We start from the raw sequence: 19,281 nt of genomic DNA on the forward strand, positions 1-19,281 counted from the left end.
ACATTAAAACCCAGGGATACATACTCATATGCATCAAAATTTTAAAAATTGTGCTAATTCAAACCCTCTGTCTTAATAAATAAAACATATCAGAACCATTTAAGACACCTACATACAGTAGAAAATATGAAACCAATTTGCCTGTGTCCTAGTGTCAAGCAGACGAAGCTCGTTTCAAATGGCAGCATCTATCCACGCCCTGTGCTGATTTGGCGAGTACAATTTATATAGGTTCAAGAATTTAGGTATTTTGTAGGCCAGTAATTATTCAATTTGTTCTGAAAAAAAGTTTAAATTTGGGGGAAAAAAAAATCTCTTACGGGAAATTCTATGCATATTCTAGGGAAATTTGAGATATGGTGTCTGGCAATACTGTATGGGCGAAGGCGTAAACAAATATGTAGTAGCGGGGGCAGGTATTGTTTAATGTTTATGCGGAGTACGTAGGTATGACATGGATTGTAATTCATGGAAAGAGTAGAAGACATATCTGTTGTTTCGTTAACTTCGCATTGTGATCGAAGAGAGACTTCAGTACGCTTTTGTAATAGTGCTCTGGTAGTGTGTAGAATTCCTGTTGCTGATGGTGTTTAGGTTTGAATTGTGATTGTGTTACGCAAATGAAATGAATGTGACAGGATACAAACGTTATTGTAGAACTTTACGCTGACGTGAGAATGGGGAAGAAGAAGAAAAGGGCGAAATGGGTTCAGCAAACAGTCCGTCCATTGTTGCTACCTTTGGTGCCGTGTCAAGGTACGTCGGCTGCTGTGACTAGCACATCTGGAGGAGCAGGTAATTGATGTATAGACCTTATAAGAGCCACGGTGTAAACGAATCTTTTATTGAAAACTTTTGTAGTGAGTTCATGTATATTAAGTACATTTTATACAAGTTTTAGCTATTTCTGTAGTTTCAAATATTCGGCTTTTTCTGTAGCGTAGCCAGATGTCTAGATTAGATTGAAAGGCGATAATTTGGATGTGAGTTTGCGAACTCGATGAATAAGTGTGCGAAATATCTGTTGTGGAAACAGATTGCTCTGTATTGTAATTTAATGCCATATATGTGTATCATACTTCAAAAGCGTATGTAAAGCGCGTCTCGTTATAAAAGCTAAAATTGCGGGGCAAACTCGGAAAGCCTATTTTACAAAATGTTGAAGCTCCCGACGAGAATTGTGGTGCATATTGTGTACACATAAACTACGGAAAATCTAAGGGGGTACAGTACATAATTTTCAGCAAGTTGTGTGCCTTATTAAGTTTGTATTTACTTACTCTCTAAGTTCGAGGGGAAACTTCAAGAGAACTGACAGGAACTTTTCACACCATTACATCATCACTACTTTATCGGAAGCGTAAACTGTTACAGGAATCGATTCAGTGTTACGGATTTCCACATGACACTTGAATCACAACTTTTGCCAACTGAACTATGGCCGATTTTTTTTTTTCCGTGCCATGATTTCTTGGCGTTTCATTAGCGGGTCTCGACATTTGTAAGTCTTCTGTTGGCTGTTTATCAAAAATGTACATACGACAATTGGGTGAGGAGCATATGTAAAATAAGAGTACCTGGTGTGAAATCACAATGCATTAGGTCTGTAGTATAGCAATTTATTCATTCAGGAATCAATTTTACAATGATAGGCTATAGGAATAATGTAGTCGGTTTAGTACAGAAAAGTGAACTATCTCTGTCTTATACCTGTATCTCTTGATCTCTGTGTAGAATTAACCGTAACAGGTTGCAGTCATCAAGCCCAGCACCTGGTGTAATGGTACAGTGTGCTACTGCGTACACAGGGTCACCTCTGCAGTAATTTTGACAGCAGCTATTGTATTTCTGATAATTTAAAGCTGGTGACTGTGCCCTATCTTTGAGGTCTTTGTGGCATTATTTATCAAACAAGATAATGCAGGACTATGTGTTACCTATGCTGTCCTGACCTACCTTGATGCAGGGGATGTTAGATCATTTGCCTGATGACCAATTTTCCCTGATCTCTCACACACTGAAAGAATCTGGCATCCGGTCATGAGTTGCCAAGATACTGGCTCACCAGTGCTCGCCAGTCCCTATGGCTGATACATTTGGCACAGAGCTGTAGCTGTGTGGAAGAACATACCCTATTTGTCATCCAAGCTCAGTTTGATTCAAAGCCCAGCCGGATTAGAGCCATTGTTGCTGCTAAAGCTGGTAGTAATGTGTTTTACATTCCACACACTAGCCTATGTACTCCCAAATCACAAACATAGTCACAAATTCTTCCTGAAATGCTGCATACGCACGATATGTAAGATTTCATTGGTTGCCATCGGGGTAGATGTTGCAATTTTAATGGTCTGCTGTGTAAATGTAAAATTAGGAGGAGACAGAATGGTTCGCCAATACTTACCTTTAAGACATGAAATTCCAGTACTGCTGAAAGATGCGTGCAAAAGTAGAAAGAAGTACCCTAGCGTCTGTCACTGTTGGTTTCTTTGTTAGGGACAAAAGAGGGGTGGGTTGTTAAAGGCGAGAAAAGAAGTGTAGGCCCTTTGTACCTCAGCCTGAGAGTGACCTATTGGGTGTGAGGACAAGGCAGAAAGTAACGTCTTTTGTTCACAGTGACTATGTACAAACAATAAAGTGTGTGTTGCAACTCAAACAAAACATTCGTTTCATCGATCGAAAAAGTTCATGGAATTCAGCTGTAACCACACTATGTCTGTAGGCATAGTTGAAGAAGGTATTTTTTTTGAAATTCCACATCTAAGGGGTGAAATTGGGTTGAAAGGCTTTTGAAAACATGACAGTATTAAGGCAATTTTGAAGGTAGACCTACAAAAATTGGTGTTTGATTTTGTGGTCAGAAATAAAGAAATATGTATTTCAGCATTCTTGAGAATTTAACACCTACAGGTATGAATATTTCTTTTTGAAAATAAATCATTATTAAAGAACTGCTGAAGTTTTTTTAAAGATACGTCGATAAAGACTGATAGCCTATTTGATTTCTCAGTTACAAATAAGAAAATATACATGTTTAAATGTTTGTGGAAATTTAACTCCTAATGAGGTGAAATAGAGGATAAATGTTTCATGAAAATATTTAATAATGAAAGCATTTTTAAAGCTAAATCTACGAAACTTGAAATTTGGTGTTTCGATTAGAAATAAAGAAATGCATGTTTCACTGTTTTTGGAAATTCAACACCTAGGGGGGTAAAATAGGGGATGAAAGTTTTAATGGAAATATTTCATTATGGAAGCATGTTTGAAACTAAATTTATGAAAATTTGTATGTGGTTTCTCTGTTAGACATAAGAAATGAGTTGTGCTGTTTTTGGAAATTAATCTCCTAAGGTGGCAAAATAGAATGAATAGTTTATGAATGTGTTTCATTGTGAAAGCATTTTGAAGCTAAATGTATGGAAATTTTCACCATTTTTGGAAATTAAACCCCTGAGAAGGTGATATAGCCGGTGAAAAGTTTTATGAAATTATTCCATTATGAAAGCATTTTCAAAGCTAAATCTACAAAAAATTGTATTTGGCATCTCAGTTAGAAATAAAAAAAAAAAATGTGTTTCTATGTTTCTGGGGAAATTCAGTCCCTATGAGGATGAAATAAAGGATGAAAATTTTTAAGAAAATGTCTCATTATATTAAGAAAATTTTAAAGCTTAATCTGTGAACGTTGTTAGTTCACCTCTTGGTTGAATGTAAATAAATATTTGTTTGGGGATGGAAGTTTCTATGGAAATTTCACCGAAAGAACGCAAATGGCGTTATTAACAAAAACCTTGACTCTAGCTACCAAATTCGCTTTTTGGTCAGAGGTACATTCAGGAAAGACCATACTTGTATAGCCTTAATTAGTGTGGAAGTTCAGAAGGTGCTGCATTTCGTGAACAACAAAAAATTTAAGTAAAGACCATACGGTCTGCGAGAGCAAAGCAGTGAGTACTAAGCTAATGATGATATAAATAAGTTAAGCCGTATATGGGAATAATGTTTTCAGTCAGCGTATTTACTATTTCCTTTTATAAGACTTTCAATTAATTTCAGGTGCAGAGAGCAGTGTTTCCTGTATATGTATATGTGAATTTAGGTTTGAGTTTGTCATCTTGCACTTTTCAGATTCTGCATCTGAAATAGTTTTATGTACAACTGTGACAGTGCAGATCAGTCACTCTTCTTTGCTTTTGCAGTTTCTTCTGTAACGATAGTCATATATTGTTTCATAATGTACATTAACTACATCTACAGAAGACTGTGCACTGTGAGGAACATTGCATAAGATTGAATATGTGATTTTCACAGTTCAATACATGAATGAATATCATCTTCTCTGTCTGCACATATGTGTCACTGGATTGTTAGACTGTGTGCATTTACTCCTGGTATGCCACACTGCTCCAGTCTGGGACGACGGTGCAAGAAACAAACACAAGAGCTGTGCAGGTCTTTGTCTCACGCAGATACTGTGATTGTTGTCCCACACCGAAGTTGTGCAGTTTCCCTCTCTACACATGTTACAAGCAAAGATAGATAACAAAACGGCCAGACAATGTCATATTGTTTTTACTATTTAAAATTGTTATATTGCTATTATGAATTGGCTAGGTAGTCATAGAGTTAAACTTCACCTCACTGGAGTGTCGTATAATGGGCGATGAAAAGGTTCTGTTTGAAGGCTTTGCTGCAGTGTTTATGCAATGTAGCATAACTCTGATATGGGTATATAAGCACTGACATGTAATCAAGGTATTACTGTGGAATTTGTCTTTCTGGCATGCGTGCTGCAAATGCAGAAACGTGGATTGCGATAACATTTTACCAAATGCGCCCAACAGGAACAGTGTTATTCTCAGTTGCCAATGGACGAACACAGGTAGACACCTGTCAGAGCATGAAAGATGTGCGTGGTCTTAGCACGTCTGTCGAAGATAGCTGTATTGGAATGGTGCGAGAAGGTGTGTTGCTGCGTATAGCAAATGTTGGAACACACAAGTTACGCCAACTCGAGTAGGAGATACTCTAGGACTCACCCTGTAGACCTGATCTTTCTCCATGCAGTTATCGTGCCTACGACCCCTTAAAAAAGGCCTTGAAGTGTCAACAGTTCCTGTCCGATAAGGATGTGCAGCAGGCAGTCAGACTACTTGATGCAGCAGAACATTGCGTGTTACCAAATGAGTATCTTCAACCTTGAATGTCAGTAGAATGATTGCCTCAGCATTCATGGAAATTTTGTCTGATTTGCATATGGATTCTGGACTGTGTGGCCTTTGAAAGGAAACTTTTTGATTGCTCCTTATGACACCGCAAGGGATGTGAAATACTTAAAGTTGTTGAAGTAAAGTACAAATATTTTCCATATATTTTTCTCTAACAAGTCTTCTCCCATCTATGTTTATTGTCTCTAAAATACATGGTTAAACTGCTCAGTGACCATGTACAATACAAATGTTCTTAGTGTGAAATGAACCATGTCTGCCATCAACCAACTTGTAATGGATGCTAAAAGTCTTCTGTACATCAGTTACCAAGCTGTTGATTTCAGTTATGTTTTAATCATTACAACAAAGCACAGTCAGGTTCTTGACAGTGTGGACCCCTTTCTCTTTGTGGCAGCTGTCTGTTAGTTAAAACACTGCGGTGATCTGCGGTGTGAAGTGGCGCGTCCTCAGAGAAGTGTAATGCCGTGTTACCATGATCTTGTAAACTCTATAAAAAAAAAATCAAAATTTTAAAAAAATTGATGTCACTAAAATGGGAAATACGTCATTGTTGCGATCAATATTTGTAACACCACACAAGCAGAGCAGCCAGCAAACATACTTGTCCCCAAGTAGTGCACCTCAGACTGCACAGTGAACTCGAGCCTGAGGCTCCAACGACTTCTTCTCTGTTGACTCCTGGTTGCTCAGGTGTGGCTCAACTGACTTCTCGAGGCCTCTCACCTCAGCTTTTGAATGCATTCTGCTCTGACTGTTCCTCCCTGGCAGTGTCCATAGGGAGGGAGAGAGGTGCTTTGATTTCTATTGGCAGCTAATAAGCTATTGCTAACACATCTTGCCTTCATGATCACTTGTGACATTACAGAGTCCCCTTCCTAATCACCAATCCTCGTCTCTTACCTTACACTGTCTGTCACACTTTGAGAGCGTAGTACTTTGTATTTAGGGCAGCCATGGTTGTCATACTCCATGTTGAGTAAGAATGACTGTTAATAATCTTTATTCAAATTCACAACTGCTTTCAAAAATTATATTTGCATCAACAGGCATCCATAGTCAATCCAGAGTGGTGGTGTGTTTGTGAAACTACTTGTGTCTTTCAATAAAGATTTTTAACAGTTGCAGTGGTCTTCATTTGACACACTTTGGAAGTTTGCCCAGCGTCTTAACTAGCCTACTAGGGGCACTCAAAGAGTTTTAATTGTCATCTCGAAAAAATCAAGTGAAGTCCATTAAACTTGGTGATAGTGTAGCCCTAAACTTTTTCACCATTCAGCGTGTCAATGGAAAATGAGCAGATAGAGACTTTGGTCACAGAAGCCTGCATTTTGGCTGTTCGGGAAATGTCACCTTGTCATTGGTGTGGAAATGGCTGCCATGCAGTGGTTTCTTCATCTGAAGAAAGAGAAAGAAGTCACTTGTTGCCATGTCAGGAAAATACAGGAGAGGTGTGGGAGAGCATGCAGAAGCAGCTCGTGTGACCCTGTCCTGAGCAGCTTCCTCGTGGAGCAAAAGCACGTCCTCGGGCAGCTTCCAACAAAATCTCGTCTCGACTACCTCCCATAACCTCATAAGGGTATTTTGGGGTCATAGTAATACATCAGTGGTGACGAGGTGGCTCAAGAAGTCACCTGAGAATTGGCCTGGCACAGTCACAACATTTCCCTCGGATTGTCCAGCTTTTTTAATGGAGGTGAATAGTTTGAACCTCACTGGGCGGTGAAATTTACTGTGTACAAAATGTTGAAATATGATCCAGTAACTGGTTTTCACTTTTCCCCATGTGATCCAGTGACTGGTTTTCAATGTTTCCTACATTATCTTGATTGTGTTACCCAGGCCTTCGAGCATCAGGTCCTCAGATTCTGTGTGACCACATTGGAAGCGTCTGTGCCACATGACTACAGTGTCATATGATGTTTCACTGTTGCCTTACATCAGCTCAGCATAGACTGTACAGCATTGTTTTCCTTCAGTTGCAGAAAACAAGTTGCTGCACACTACTCCACTGCCTGCACAATTTTGTTGTGCTGTTGCATTGGGATTGCATTGTGTATCAGTTTCCTGTGAGGGCTACATACTTGGTCCAGTGATCCTCCAGATTTTTCATCCCATCAGAAAAATAGCTTCTGTCAAACTCTGCAAAATATTGATTGCAACAATCACTTCTCATTTGATGGAAATTTCTTCCCAGCAAGCCAAAGTTTCAAGTTAGGGAACAGGAAGAAGTCACTTGGAGCTAAGCCTTGTGAAGAGGGTTGATGAGGAACCAACTGAAAGTCCTATTAGTGCACTTTTGCCATTGTTATCAACGGTGTGTGGGCTGGAGTAATATCCTGGTGAAAGAGCATTTGTGTGTGTGTGTGTGTGTGTGTGTGTGTGTGTGTGTGTGTGTGTGTGTCAACCTCATTTTCAGCCAACCCAAATTTCAAATGATCCAATGGTTAAGCATAACCTTTGCTCATTGTTTTGGCTGCCGATTTGACTCTAGTTTGAAATGATGGATCCATGTTTCATCAGCGGTCACAAATCGGTGGAAAAAGTCTTACGGGTGATTAAATGTTGCCATACAATGGTTGCAATGTCGTTCTGAGTGTACTTTTGGTCAACTGTGAGCAAATGTGGCACCCACCTCGCACTCAGCTTCTTTGTAGCCATTCTCTGAGTGGTATGTTATGTACTTGTTCAGTTGAGATACCTACAGTCTCAGCACTCTCACAAAGTTTTATACGGCAGTCTTGCATTACTGTATCGTGGATTTTGTCAGTGCTTTCCTTTGTGGTGACCTCATTTTGATGCCCATGCTTCATTTAAATTCATTGATCCAGAAGTAAATAGTCTTCAATGATAATGCAGATTCTGCTTGAACGTCATCCAGTTCTGTTCCGGTTTGTGTGCCTGTCCAGCCATTCAAATGAAAATGTTCAATAACAACAAGAAACTTGGTTTTCCCCATTTTCAGTCAAGGTCAACACACTGACCAATTCAGACGGCTGTCAACAATGAATTGTTCTCTGTTTTTTTTTTTTTAATAGAGGTGGAGCCCCTCCACGCCCACACCGGCATGATGGCCAACACAAAAGGTCTTCTGCCATCTCTGCATAAGGGTTAGTATTCACTAAAGTGAGGTGTCGCAGGATGTGGGTACTGCGATGTCTGCGTACGTCTGGTTAGGATTAACCATTAATACGCGCTCATCTGGAGATAGATTGGTCGAAATCTGACGAAGGGTAGCGGTTTGAAGGGCAGAGGAAAAAAAGTGCCAAGGCAAGAGCCAAGGGAAAAAAACCTCTGCGAAAGTTAGGTCGGGCGGCAAGAGCAGTAGCGGTTGTCTTGCTGCCTGCGATAGGTTGTGTAAGGATAGGCTTTGTTAGTAGTGGGTATCATGCATGTCGATACCTTGACGTTGTGCGTTTGTGCTGCTCGGCGGCTGGCGCTGGGTGCTGGTACAGAGTCCTCGTTCAGCGTCCTGCAACCTGCAACAGTTAGGTTTGTTATCGGTCTTGTGTCCGATAGGTCATATACCGGAGGCACAGTGTGAGGGAATGTTGGCAGATTGTTTGTGCGTCTGTGGGCGAGCTCGTCGGTGTCCCTGCTGTGGCCTGTTGGTTGGCTCTAATAGCAGCTGGTAGTTGCCAGTCAGTGTTGCTGATATGCAGGGGCTTACCGGCGTTTGTCGCTGTTTGCGTATGTTAGTTTACCATAGGTGGTTATGCCCTAGTTAGCAGTGTCTTTGGCCGCTTGTGTTTCCACCTGTGGTTGTGATCGTAGTTTCCCAGAGTGAGGATGAAAGGATTGTTCGAGTGTCTCGAGTTCCTGTTAATTGTTCTCTGTACGTTGTTGATACTTTTATACGCTCTTTGGAATAATCAAGCTTACCAACCATGAAATTGTTTAATTCTTTTGAGGAAATTTACTTGTCCTATCAAACCACCCTCATATTCATACCAACTCCTCAAACACAACACATGCAATAAATGATGACTAACTGACAACCTCAGCTGCCGACAGGTGTTGTTGATATACCTCGATGTGGACAGCTGAAAATGTGTGCCCCGACCGGAACTCGAACCGGGGATCTCCTGCTTACATGGCAGACGCTCTATCCATCTGAGCCACCGAGGACACAGATGAATAGCGCAACTGCAGGGACTTATCCCTTGCACGCCTCCCGTGAGACTCACACTCCCAACTGTCCACAATTCTACATATGTATTGTACCTTATAGACATTTGCCCACCCACTCATTACTCGCGCACGCTTTGGCGATTCCCGTAAGAGTTTGGGCAACCTGTGTGCATTTGCACAGACGAAGGTCAATGGCTGGTTAGCCTATAACTATATATACGAAGACAGTAACTTGTTCTCGAAAGAACAGTTACTGTTGATGACCGTGCAGCTTTTCCATGGAATAAATGATGACTGACTGACAACCTCAGCTGCCGACAGGTGTTGTTGATATACCTCAATGTGGACAGCTGAAAATTTGTGCCCCGACCGGGACTCGAACCCGTATATCAACAACACCTGTTGGCAGCTGAGGTTGTCAGTTAGTCATCATTTATTCCAGGGAAAAGCTGCACAGTCATCAACAGTAACTGTTCTTTCGAGAACAAGTTACTGTCTTCGTATATACAACACATGCAGTACATAACAGTGACCCCTCCCAGTTTTGTGTTGAGGTCCTGCTAGACCAGTTACTGCTGAACTGCCATCCTGTCATCATCTGCAGCATGGCATTATTAGGACTTGATATGAAGGGGCACAGAATTGGCACATCACGCTCCCAGCCAATGTCGGCTTTCCGGACCCCAGAACCACTATTTGTCAGTCAAGTATCCCCTCGATTCACCTCACGAGGCTGAGTGGACTCAGTTCCACTCCTCTCTCCGAGGAAAAATCCCTGGCAGAATAGTATTAGAGCAGAGAATACAAGTTTTTGAGCTGTCTGGAGCATAGCGTACCTGCGTGGTACGCAGTGGTTGTATTAACAAGTATAAAAACACATGGGCATGGGAACACAATGAAGAGGATTACACTACCACAGACTCTGCGAGAGAGAGCACATTAGAAACACCTGGTGCAGCACTGTGACATCATTGCAAAGGAGAGGTAGTGATATTCTGCTAATGGGGCAACGTGGAGTAACTACTTGAAAAGACGCCTTTCGGACTGTAAACCATGTAGAAAAGACCACACTGGTGCTCTGAAATTAAACATTACTCTGGCAGAGTACACTGACAGGCTTGAAAAGCCCCCCGTAGGGGGGGATTAGGTCATTGACCACTTCCTTGTTCCTGCATCTCGAAGTCAGAGTAGGTCATTCCAACTGTACCAGTGACACCAATGGATGGCGAGCTCTGTTAGCTGCAGATTGACCTTGTGATAGATGATGAACTGTGGATAGCTACTGCCCATTTGGAGTCCGCTTCTAACAGCCAGCATCTGTCCTGGTGTAATGTGAACTTCAATTTTGCAAGCTGTCGTTCCTGTCAGTCACAGTGGTGACTGACTTAAGGTGAGGGTCGGGCAAATCTTCCGTAGACATAGAATGGACACCTCTGACTGCAAGCTGCTCGACTTGCGAGCAGGGAGCCCATTGACGCCACTCCTTGGCAGAGCGTTTGCTGCTTTACCGACTGTACAGTCGGGCCTCTCCTCGAGATGTCCTCCGTGTCGCTGTCGGGACTTCTATCCTCTCGCCGTCAGGACAATCGCTGCTATGGGTATGCAGATTTTTGGGGCCGAGCCTAAGCACAGTTATGCTAGATGAGGGTGCTGGGGCTTTGGGAGCCCAGTCACTGGGCCACAGGAACGTGCCACTGTGCCTCGTACGAGGCAGCAGAACTGACAACTGACCCTGGGCAACACTGGTTCCGTTAACCGCAGATTCCACAAAAGGTTGTGACGTGCCATTTGACGTGTTCCCACATTGGAACATAGTGCTTCTGCCGCTGAGCAGTGGAGGAGCAGACTGATTCACTGTAAAACTCTCATTAGTAAATGGATGTTAATTGAATATAGTCTCGTTGACGCGTCAGGGGTCACACGGGTCCTTGCCGCTGCCGTGTCTGTAGAAACAATAGTTACCCCTCTGTCTGTTACACTTTTGAGTACATCTTTCTCGCAGCAGCTGACTGCGGCCTTGCATTATGTGTGCTGTGGCATGAAACGATGATGTTTGGTGCACCTCTCTGGCTGAGCCTAGAGTTTCTCGTGCGGTAACATTTTATTTAAGAATGTCACGCCTTGGCTTTTCATCTGTGAATACTACGCTCATTCTTTCTTAAGCCTGTAAGCTCTCTAATGGGACTTTCATCTGTAGAATATTAAACTTTGATCTTCCTTCTTGCCTTCCTTCTTATCTCCATTTAGTTACTCTGATTATATGTAACTTTAAGACATTAGTGTGTGCCTCTGGGAACACCTTTTATATGAATCGCATGTAATTGGCATGAACCAACTATATTACTAAATGTTGCATTTTTTACTTCTAGAAAGTGCAGCAGCTCCAGAAAAAGTAATACAGGAGGACCTTACTGATGAAGTGAGTGAAGTGGACTTTACGAACGAAGTGACAGAGGTGGAAGATACGAACGATGAGATAGACGTTCTTGGTAAAAATGCTGTCCGCTTACTAGCTGCACATCCTAATATTCTGTCAAATGCAACACCCAACATCTGGCATAAAATTACAGTAAGTACCACACTTGTGTATCGTAATACATACAGAGTGACTTTCAAAGTCGGCAAATAAAGTAATGAGATTGATAGTTCAGAGTTTCACAACAGCAGCAACTGCCTTTCTAAAATTCCAAGGATCTGACTGATAGTCTTATACTGTAATCAAACGAAATATTTCCTTTTCTATAACAATAATAAAATATCTTAAGACGAAATGGACTACATCTTCTACATTGAAAATTGTAGAAGTCAGTTATGGTCATGACGTACTTGACCCTTACTGACTTGCAGTGAACTTCAGATACTGATAATACTTATAATGGCGCCGACAGTGCCAGGTAGCATTGAACCTGTCGGAGGGTGGGGAGATCGGGAGTAGACCGGTCAGGGTGGCCAGCTGACCCCTCATCTTGGGCACATCAGTTCTCTAGCGGGAGCCGTAGTGAGCCCAGCCTCACTAGGGTCGGAACTAGTAGATTTATTTTTCCGATACAGCTTATATTGGATAAATCCAATCTGGCAGGTGCAGAGGGAGAGGGGTCAAAACCGGAATCCTCGGCGGAAGTGTTCTATCGGTATCGAAAACAGTGCAGTCCGGCTCGCAGCAGTTAGTGTTTGCCAGTCGGGTGCAGGGCGGGGCTGACGGGCACTGAGTCAGTGCCGGCCACAAAGTCCAGCCTCACTTTAGAGTGGCGACCAAACGATACTACCAGTCTGTCCGGTGGCGGCTCGGAGCGAGGACAGTCTCATTCGGGGAGTGAACCCTGACCTACGGTGTTTGCCTTGTGGCTCCTAGCGACAATACTCTGTGAGTGAGCCAGTCACTAGAAATGCCCCAGTTTCATTGTAGGCCAGTCCGAGCTAATGCTGGACGGTTTTCCTGGTGGTTGTGTAGGTCGACAGATGTCGGTGACTGCACCAGTATGTTGGTAGTAGAATGACTGCTTTTCTTGGCAACATGGGGTAGACTGCTCCACTGTGGCCACTGACTCGATGCCCTCCGCCAGCTGGTTGTCCAGTGCTTAAACGCTCCAGTGCCAGCCAGGCGTGTCGAAATACGGTTGCCTCGGTCATCACGTAGTTCCCCTGTTGCAATACTGCACACGTGTTCATATTTTGGGAACTTTGACAGTCGCTGATCTGGTGATTGTACAGACATACTGACACCGATCGTGATGGCGAAATGCTGTGACGACTTGGCGCAGTTACAGTAGCGGTGGCTTGCACTGACTAGCACTGCTGCAGACTGACGGTGCGTCAGTCGATAGGGTACTAAAAGCGATACTGACTACACTGCGTGTGATGCTGCTTTCACTTTTCTCTCCTGTACTTAATAGACACTGGCAGAAGATCGTAGCAGTGGTGGCCAAGTGGGATTATACGAGGAGTGGAGGAACGCTGTTGACATTCGTGTACTGTGTTGTCGTTCGTCTACTCACATTCCCTATAATTGTGTTATCCTAAAGTTAGGTTATTATTAAGATGCAAATCGTTGGATCACTTTGAAATCTTATCGAGAGCTGATTTAATGTGTGTGCAGCTATTTTTGAAACCGATCTCAGTCAGGCATTTATAATGTGTCGGATTTGCAGTAATTGTACGACTGTTTAAATTACGAAGTCTAATGAGATGCAATCTTGAACGCTGGTGCACGGCCATCAGTCGGGTATCGGAACTCATTTTGTGTCTAAGGTTGTGATGTTCAAACCTAATGCTGCCGTAAAGTTCACTGTTTCATTACTAAGGAAGTCTCATTGTTTCAGTGGCTTTCATAGGTCACAGTACTGGTTTTTATGTACAACAAAATCAGTGTTCAGTAACCTTTACATTTTATTGGTATTTTCGAGATTGAGCACATCAGTGAATGATAGTTCAAAACCTGGCACATTTGAACTCTCATTGTGCTTACAAAAATATTAATTTGTGTGTCAAGAGACATCAGAAAGGCTTCTACCGAGCACTAGTAGGTTGTGGTTCAGTCACTGTGCTATTCGTAGTCCACAATGCGACAAGCCACTTACTTACAAAGCACTGTCAGTAATAACCACTATCCTAATTAGCTGGAGCTGAATTTAAGCAGTATTCAATACTATGTTTTTATAAAAACCAAGAAATACTTGAATGAAAAGTTATTGCACAGCACATAAAATGAAACATAATTGAAAACCCTGTCTGTGAACAGTGGTAGGGGATGAGTCAGATGGTTTGAGAAGTTATGCATAAGCTTTCAATAAAATATCATAAGTGAGATATTTCGAGTACATCCGTTGTGATTTCTTTTTATTCAGGTACGTCATTGTTTTCAAATATTTCTAGTGTAATAATATTTTTTAAAGCTGCAAATTCTGTGCCGAATTTCATTCTTAAAAATATGACAATGGGCACTTAACAATGTTGACTTGTAAACTGAATGCACTCAGCACGGGTTATCGTTGACTTACACATATACTTTCCAGGCGAATTAATGAAACTTTAATGTGAAACCTCTTAAAAATAAAAATTTAAAAGGTCAAAATTGTTTCTGTTAAGAAGTATTGCATTACCAATTTTTGAAATAATGAATTATAATAACCTCAAAATTTTATCTGTGATTCATCACAATATGAAAGTAATTTTATTGTCACCTGCTACAGAGAGCAAACAATGTTAAGGATGCCCATTAACATTTTTGGCATCACACTGTCACATAAATTCATGTAAACTGTGGTAAGGAGCACAACTTAACGTTATTTCCTTGCAGAAACAATTAATGTATTCATGTTGACGTAATTATCAACAAGTGGTGGAACGAATTTACATTTGGGAACATATTCAGGATCCTTATCTAACAAGGAGAGGTCCCCAGCAGTGGGATTGACTTCTTAAAACCATCTATACAGTGATGTCATTGAAGGTCCAAGGTAAAACACCCTGCAGCCATTCACCCTGGGGGTCCTTGTTTGTGGATAATAAAAAAAATGATACAGAATGTCATTGGTGCACTACAGCTTTAAATGAGGAATGTTCTTCTGGCTGGTTGCATAGTGTAATGGTAAAGATACTCTCTTCACGTGCAAAAGGCTGTATCTTCAAATCTCGTTAAGTTGTGTTGGACCTTATGTAAGTTTACCTATAGCGGTGTATGTTTTATTTTTTCTGTCTATTTTTATCCGTTCATTTACCTAAGTAGTTTACAGTTAAGATTAAAACTGAGTATGCCAGGAGCAATCTAGTCCCTGGAGCTAGTGAGAAAAAATGAGAAACATTAATTTTCTTATGTATGTAAAAACTACTAGCGGATGTTCATCGATCTTGTGCTGTCTGTGTTTTCCTATCCGTAAGAGAGGGAGGATGTGGATTTCTATTGAGTTCACTAATAACATGAAATATAGTAATTCTTATAACATGAAGTCAATTTCACTTACTAGTTTCTTATTTCACCTGACCTATGTATCTGCATTACTGGTCCTGTAATACTTTGTGAGAAGCAAGAAATTTAAGCAGAGCAAACTGGACACTGTAACATTGTCTTCAAAGAAGAAGAGGTGAGGTAGTAAATAACTTCAGGGCTCGAAGAACTATCATATAATAATCCAATATTGTATGTTACAGATTTTTGCGTATATGAAAAATCGGAAGCCTGCCTGACTGAAGTGTGTGTTGCTGTGGGTAAATTTGCTGAGTCTCACACACGCGAGTGAGCTCACTATTGTTGCGCTCTTTGTGCAGTGCCAGCACATTTCCAGCATAATTATTATTCTTAAGACTATTAAGTTAACAGTAGAAAGTGCTTTGAATTGTTCTAAAGGTAATTTTTTTAAAATTTCTGTTTCATTGGCTCAACATTTTAATCACTCTATTAGCTTTTCAATTTGCTCACACTTTTCTTTGCATCATTATTTTTCCACTTGCAATCTTTGTTCATGTGATTTTGAATATTTTTATCTATTAACATCGATTTAATTTCTACATTTTATCATCCTATATTTTCATTAATGTTGTATTCATTATATCTATTCCTCAGTTTGCTTGAATTTCATTTTACTTACAATCCCTTCTTTTGTTTAAACTTTCATCTATGTCATTTTGTTGATAGTGCTACAAGAATTTGTTTTAAGTTTGTTATGTCGAGAGCCATTAAAAAAAAAAAAAAAAAAAAAATATGTACATCTGTTAGTTCATTTTTTACACCATTGCACAACTTCTCATTTTTGACTGTGAATACAATGCTGATTTTTATTGGACTTCCTCTTCAGATGCAGGCAGCTACAGTGACATGACATTAGCATAATGCGCGGAAGGAAATGAAAACTTTCATGGTTTTGCACTAATAAGAATCCTCACACTTAATATTTTCATAAAATTATTATTCAGATAGTAAAATATCTACTACTCATTTCTCACAAGAATACGTCTTCTCCCTACAAGAACTAAAGACAGAGTCTATTAAGTAATTGACAAAAAAAAATTGAATGAAATTTCCATTATTCGTCATTCGCTTTCCGGCGTAGCAAAATACATCTTTTCCGGTGCTTACAGGGTCACGCTGGTGTTTATTATCATTGGTTTTTAACTTTTGTCGTAGTGAGTTGGGGCTTTTCCTTATGTATCTATACAGCCTTTGGCTCCAAAGGCCTGCCCATCACAACAGCCTTTTAGGTGTGTGTGCTGCCGCCGCTTGGTGAGTAGATTTTTTATCTATCAAATTAAATAATTTATCTAAAAACAAAGATGTGACTTACCAAACGAAGTGCTGGCAGGTCGATAGACACACAAACTAACACAAACAAACACACAGAATACTAGCTTTTGCAACCAACGGTTGCTTCGTCAGGAAAGAGGGAAGGAGGGGAAGACGAAAGGATGTGGGTTTTAAGGGAGAGGGTAAGGAGTCATTCCAATCCCGGGAGCGGAAAGACTTACCTTAGGGGGAAAAAAGGATGGGTATACACTCGCACACACATACATATCCATCCACACATATACAGACACAAGCAGACATATTTAAAGACAAAGAGTTTGGGCAGAGATCTCAGTCCCCTCTTTCCTGACGAAGCAACCGTTGGTTGCGAAAGCTAGTATTTTGTGTGTTTGTTTGTGTTAGTTTGTGTGTCTATCGACCTGCCAGCGCTTCGTTTGGTAAGTCACATCATCTTTGTTTTTAGATATATTTTTCCCACGTGGAATGTTTCCTTCTATTATATTTATATCTTGAATTAAATAATTTCATCAATAATTGATTGTTTTCGTTGATATGTTTTAAGTATTATGACAGATAGATGAAAATAAATTCGCATGCACAGAAATTCAGAATGGAATGAGCATGATATGAAGGAAAGTGAGTGCAAGTGAAAAAGTTCATACGATTATTTAAATGATGTGAGAAAGGACTAGATTAAAAAAAATACATTTAAACCAATTAATTGAATAAAAATAATGATCGGAGTCATTTTGATAGAGATATAAAAATAAAGCACTTGTCAAGATATGAATTCACAACCTGTAGTGCATGAAGACTACTTTAGCCATTATACTGCCCAACCAGCCTGCAGAATATTTTTTATTTAAAGCTGTAGAGCATCACATGATATTCTGTAATTATTATTATTTTGTTGACTAATATCAGATTAGGGCCCAACAAGGTGGAATGGCTGCAGTGTGTGATTCCTGGGACCATAAGCTACATCACCAAATGGATTGTTCTTTAAAAGTAGATCCCTCTCCTTGTGAATTGTAATGATCCATGTCATTCTAGGATTTATACAAATTGTCCTCGAACAGAATTTTCCTGGCACGAACACCGCATCATTATGACTACTGGCAGCCATGTTTTTGTACTTATCACTGTTCACATGCACACATCCTGACAAAGTTGACGTTAGTGAGAATACCAGATTAGAGATAGAGCTGCTGTTTCACTTTATCATGGAACTATCAGCTAATATGAATGCAGCACACCGTGTTTTACACACAGTAAGTCGGCTTCTCACTCGCATATGGGATGAGACAGTTCAAACCTGCATCTGACAATCCTGATTTATGTTTCCTGTAATTTCCCTAAAATGCTTAAGGAAAATGCCAGGATGATCATGGAATATAAATGAAAAAAATGCCAGGATAATAATGGAATATGAATGAAACACACCATGAACTCGTTTTACATGCAGTAAGTCCTCACATTCGGGAAGATGAAGGTTCAAACCTGCATCCGGCCATTTCGTTTTCTGCGATTTCCCCAAATCGCTTCAGGCAAATTCCGGAATGATGCCTTTGAAAGGGTACGGCCGACTTCCTTCCCCATCCTACCCTAATGCGATAGGACCAATGACCTCGCTGTTTGGCTCCTCCCTCAAATTAACCGATCTGTTTCTCATCGATTCTACCTTGCCATTGCTTACAGCGGACATCTTTAATACTGTAGTCTGAAGCTTAGCACTTTAAACCTCAGGCAGATGCACCGTTTTTCATAACGTGAGCGTACTTTGCATGTGTACAAAGAATAGCGAACTTTATGTTACCGAGGTAAACATGGATGACCAAAACCACTGTTTAGTTTAACTAAACAATAATAAAAAGAGACCTACATAATGTGACCTAAACCATTGTTCAATTAAATAATAATGAAATAAACTTCCTTGTATGACTCTACTGCCACAGACAGGTGTTACCCCACAGTAATCATGGACTCAAAGCATTAAGCAGTGCAGTTGCTTCAGATCCCAGCCAACTGCTTATTAAATCTCTAATTATCTCATGGACAACAGCCTTATTGTGAAATTGTGCTGCAAGCTTGTAATCTGGATCATTTTCTTGCGCAGAACATAATTTTTTTGTCACCTAGCTCGCTGTTTATTTTCACTTCTGCTGCTGCTAATGTCGATGTATGGCAACACAATTTATCACTGGGTAAGCTGAAGCAATAATGAAGAAATAAGTATGGGGTCGTAATCGTGAAACAACGATGTAATGGTGCAAAACAGTTTTATTTATGGGTGGCACTCTTTATACAGAGCTGTGCCCATTCAAGGCTTAAGACAGTAAGTCTGGCACTGTAGCTCAATTTTCAGCAAATATTTATAGTGAGATTGAAATTTTGTAGTACGTGGTACTAGGAAATTTTAAAGATCAAATTCCGCTGGGAAATAAAAATCCTTTGGCAACACTAATTATATTATGGCAAGCAACAAAACATAAATTATTCCCTGAATAATAGATTTCAGGGAAACATAATCTTTGAAATAATTTTGGATATCTTGTTAGTAATCTATTGCATGCACCCCACAATTTTTGTTTTAAATTTAACAAGTATTATCATAGGTATTAAAAATTCAGAAGCACAAATTTTCAGGACTATCTGTGTGGGGTTAAGAATCTCTATGGCACTAGG

General features: G+C 40.4%; 1 protein-coding gene across 1 annotated transcript in view; it reads left to right on the top strand.

Annotated features, from left to right (window-relative positions):
* The first annotated feature begins 422 nt into the window (after nt 1-422).
* LOC126425315 (nuclear RNA export factor 1-like) overlaps nt 423-19,281 on the top strand; it is a 128,070-nt gene continuing 109,211 nt past the window's right edge. The window contains exons 1-3 of the mRNA XM_050088295.1: nt 423-447; nt 658-795; nt 11,729-11,928. Coding sequence (XP_049944252.1) covers nt 678-795; nt 11,729-11,928 — 318 coding nt within the window. The 5' untranslated portion in view covers nt 423-447; nt 658-677. The remainder of the gene's footprint in view (nt 448-657; nt 796-11,728; nt 11,929-19,281) is intronic.

This window comes from Schistocerca serialis, chromosome 10, assembly GCF_023864345.2.
Source record: "Schistocerca serialis cubense isolate TAMUIC-IGC-003099 chromosome 10, iqSchSeri2.2, whole genome shotgun sequence".
Classification (NCBI taxonomy): domain Eukaryota; kingdom Metazoa; phylum Arthropoda; class Insecta; order Orthoptera; family Acrididae; genus Schistocerca; species Schistocerca serialis.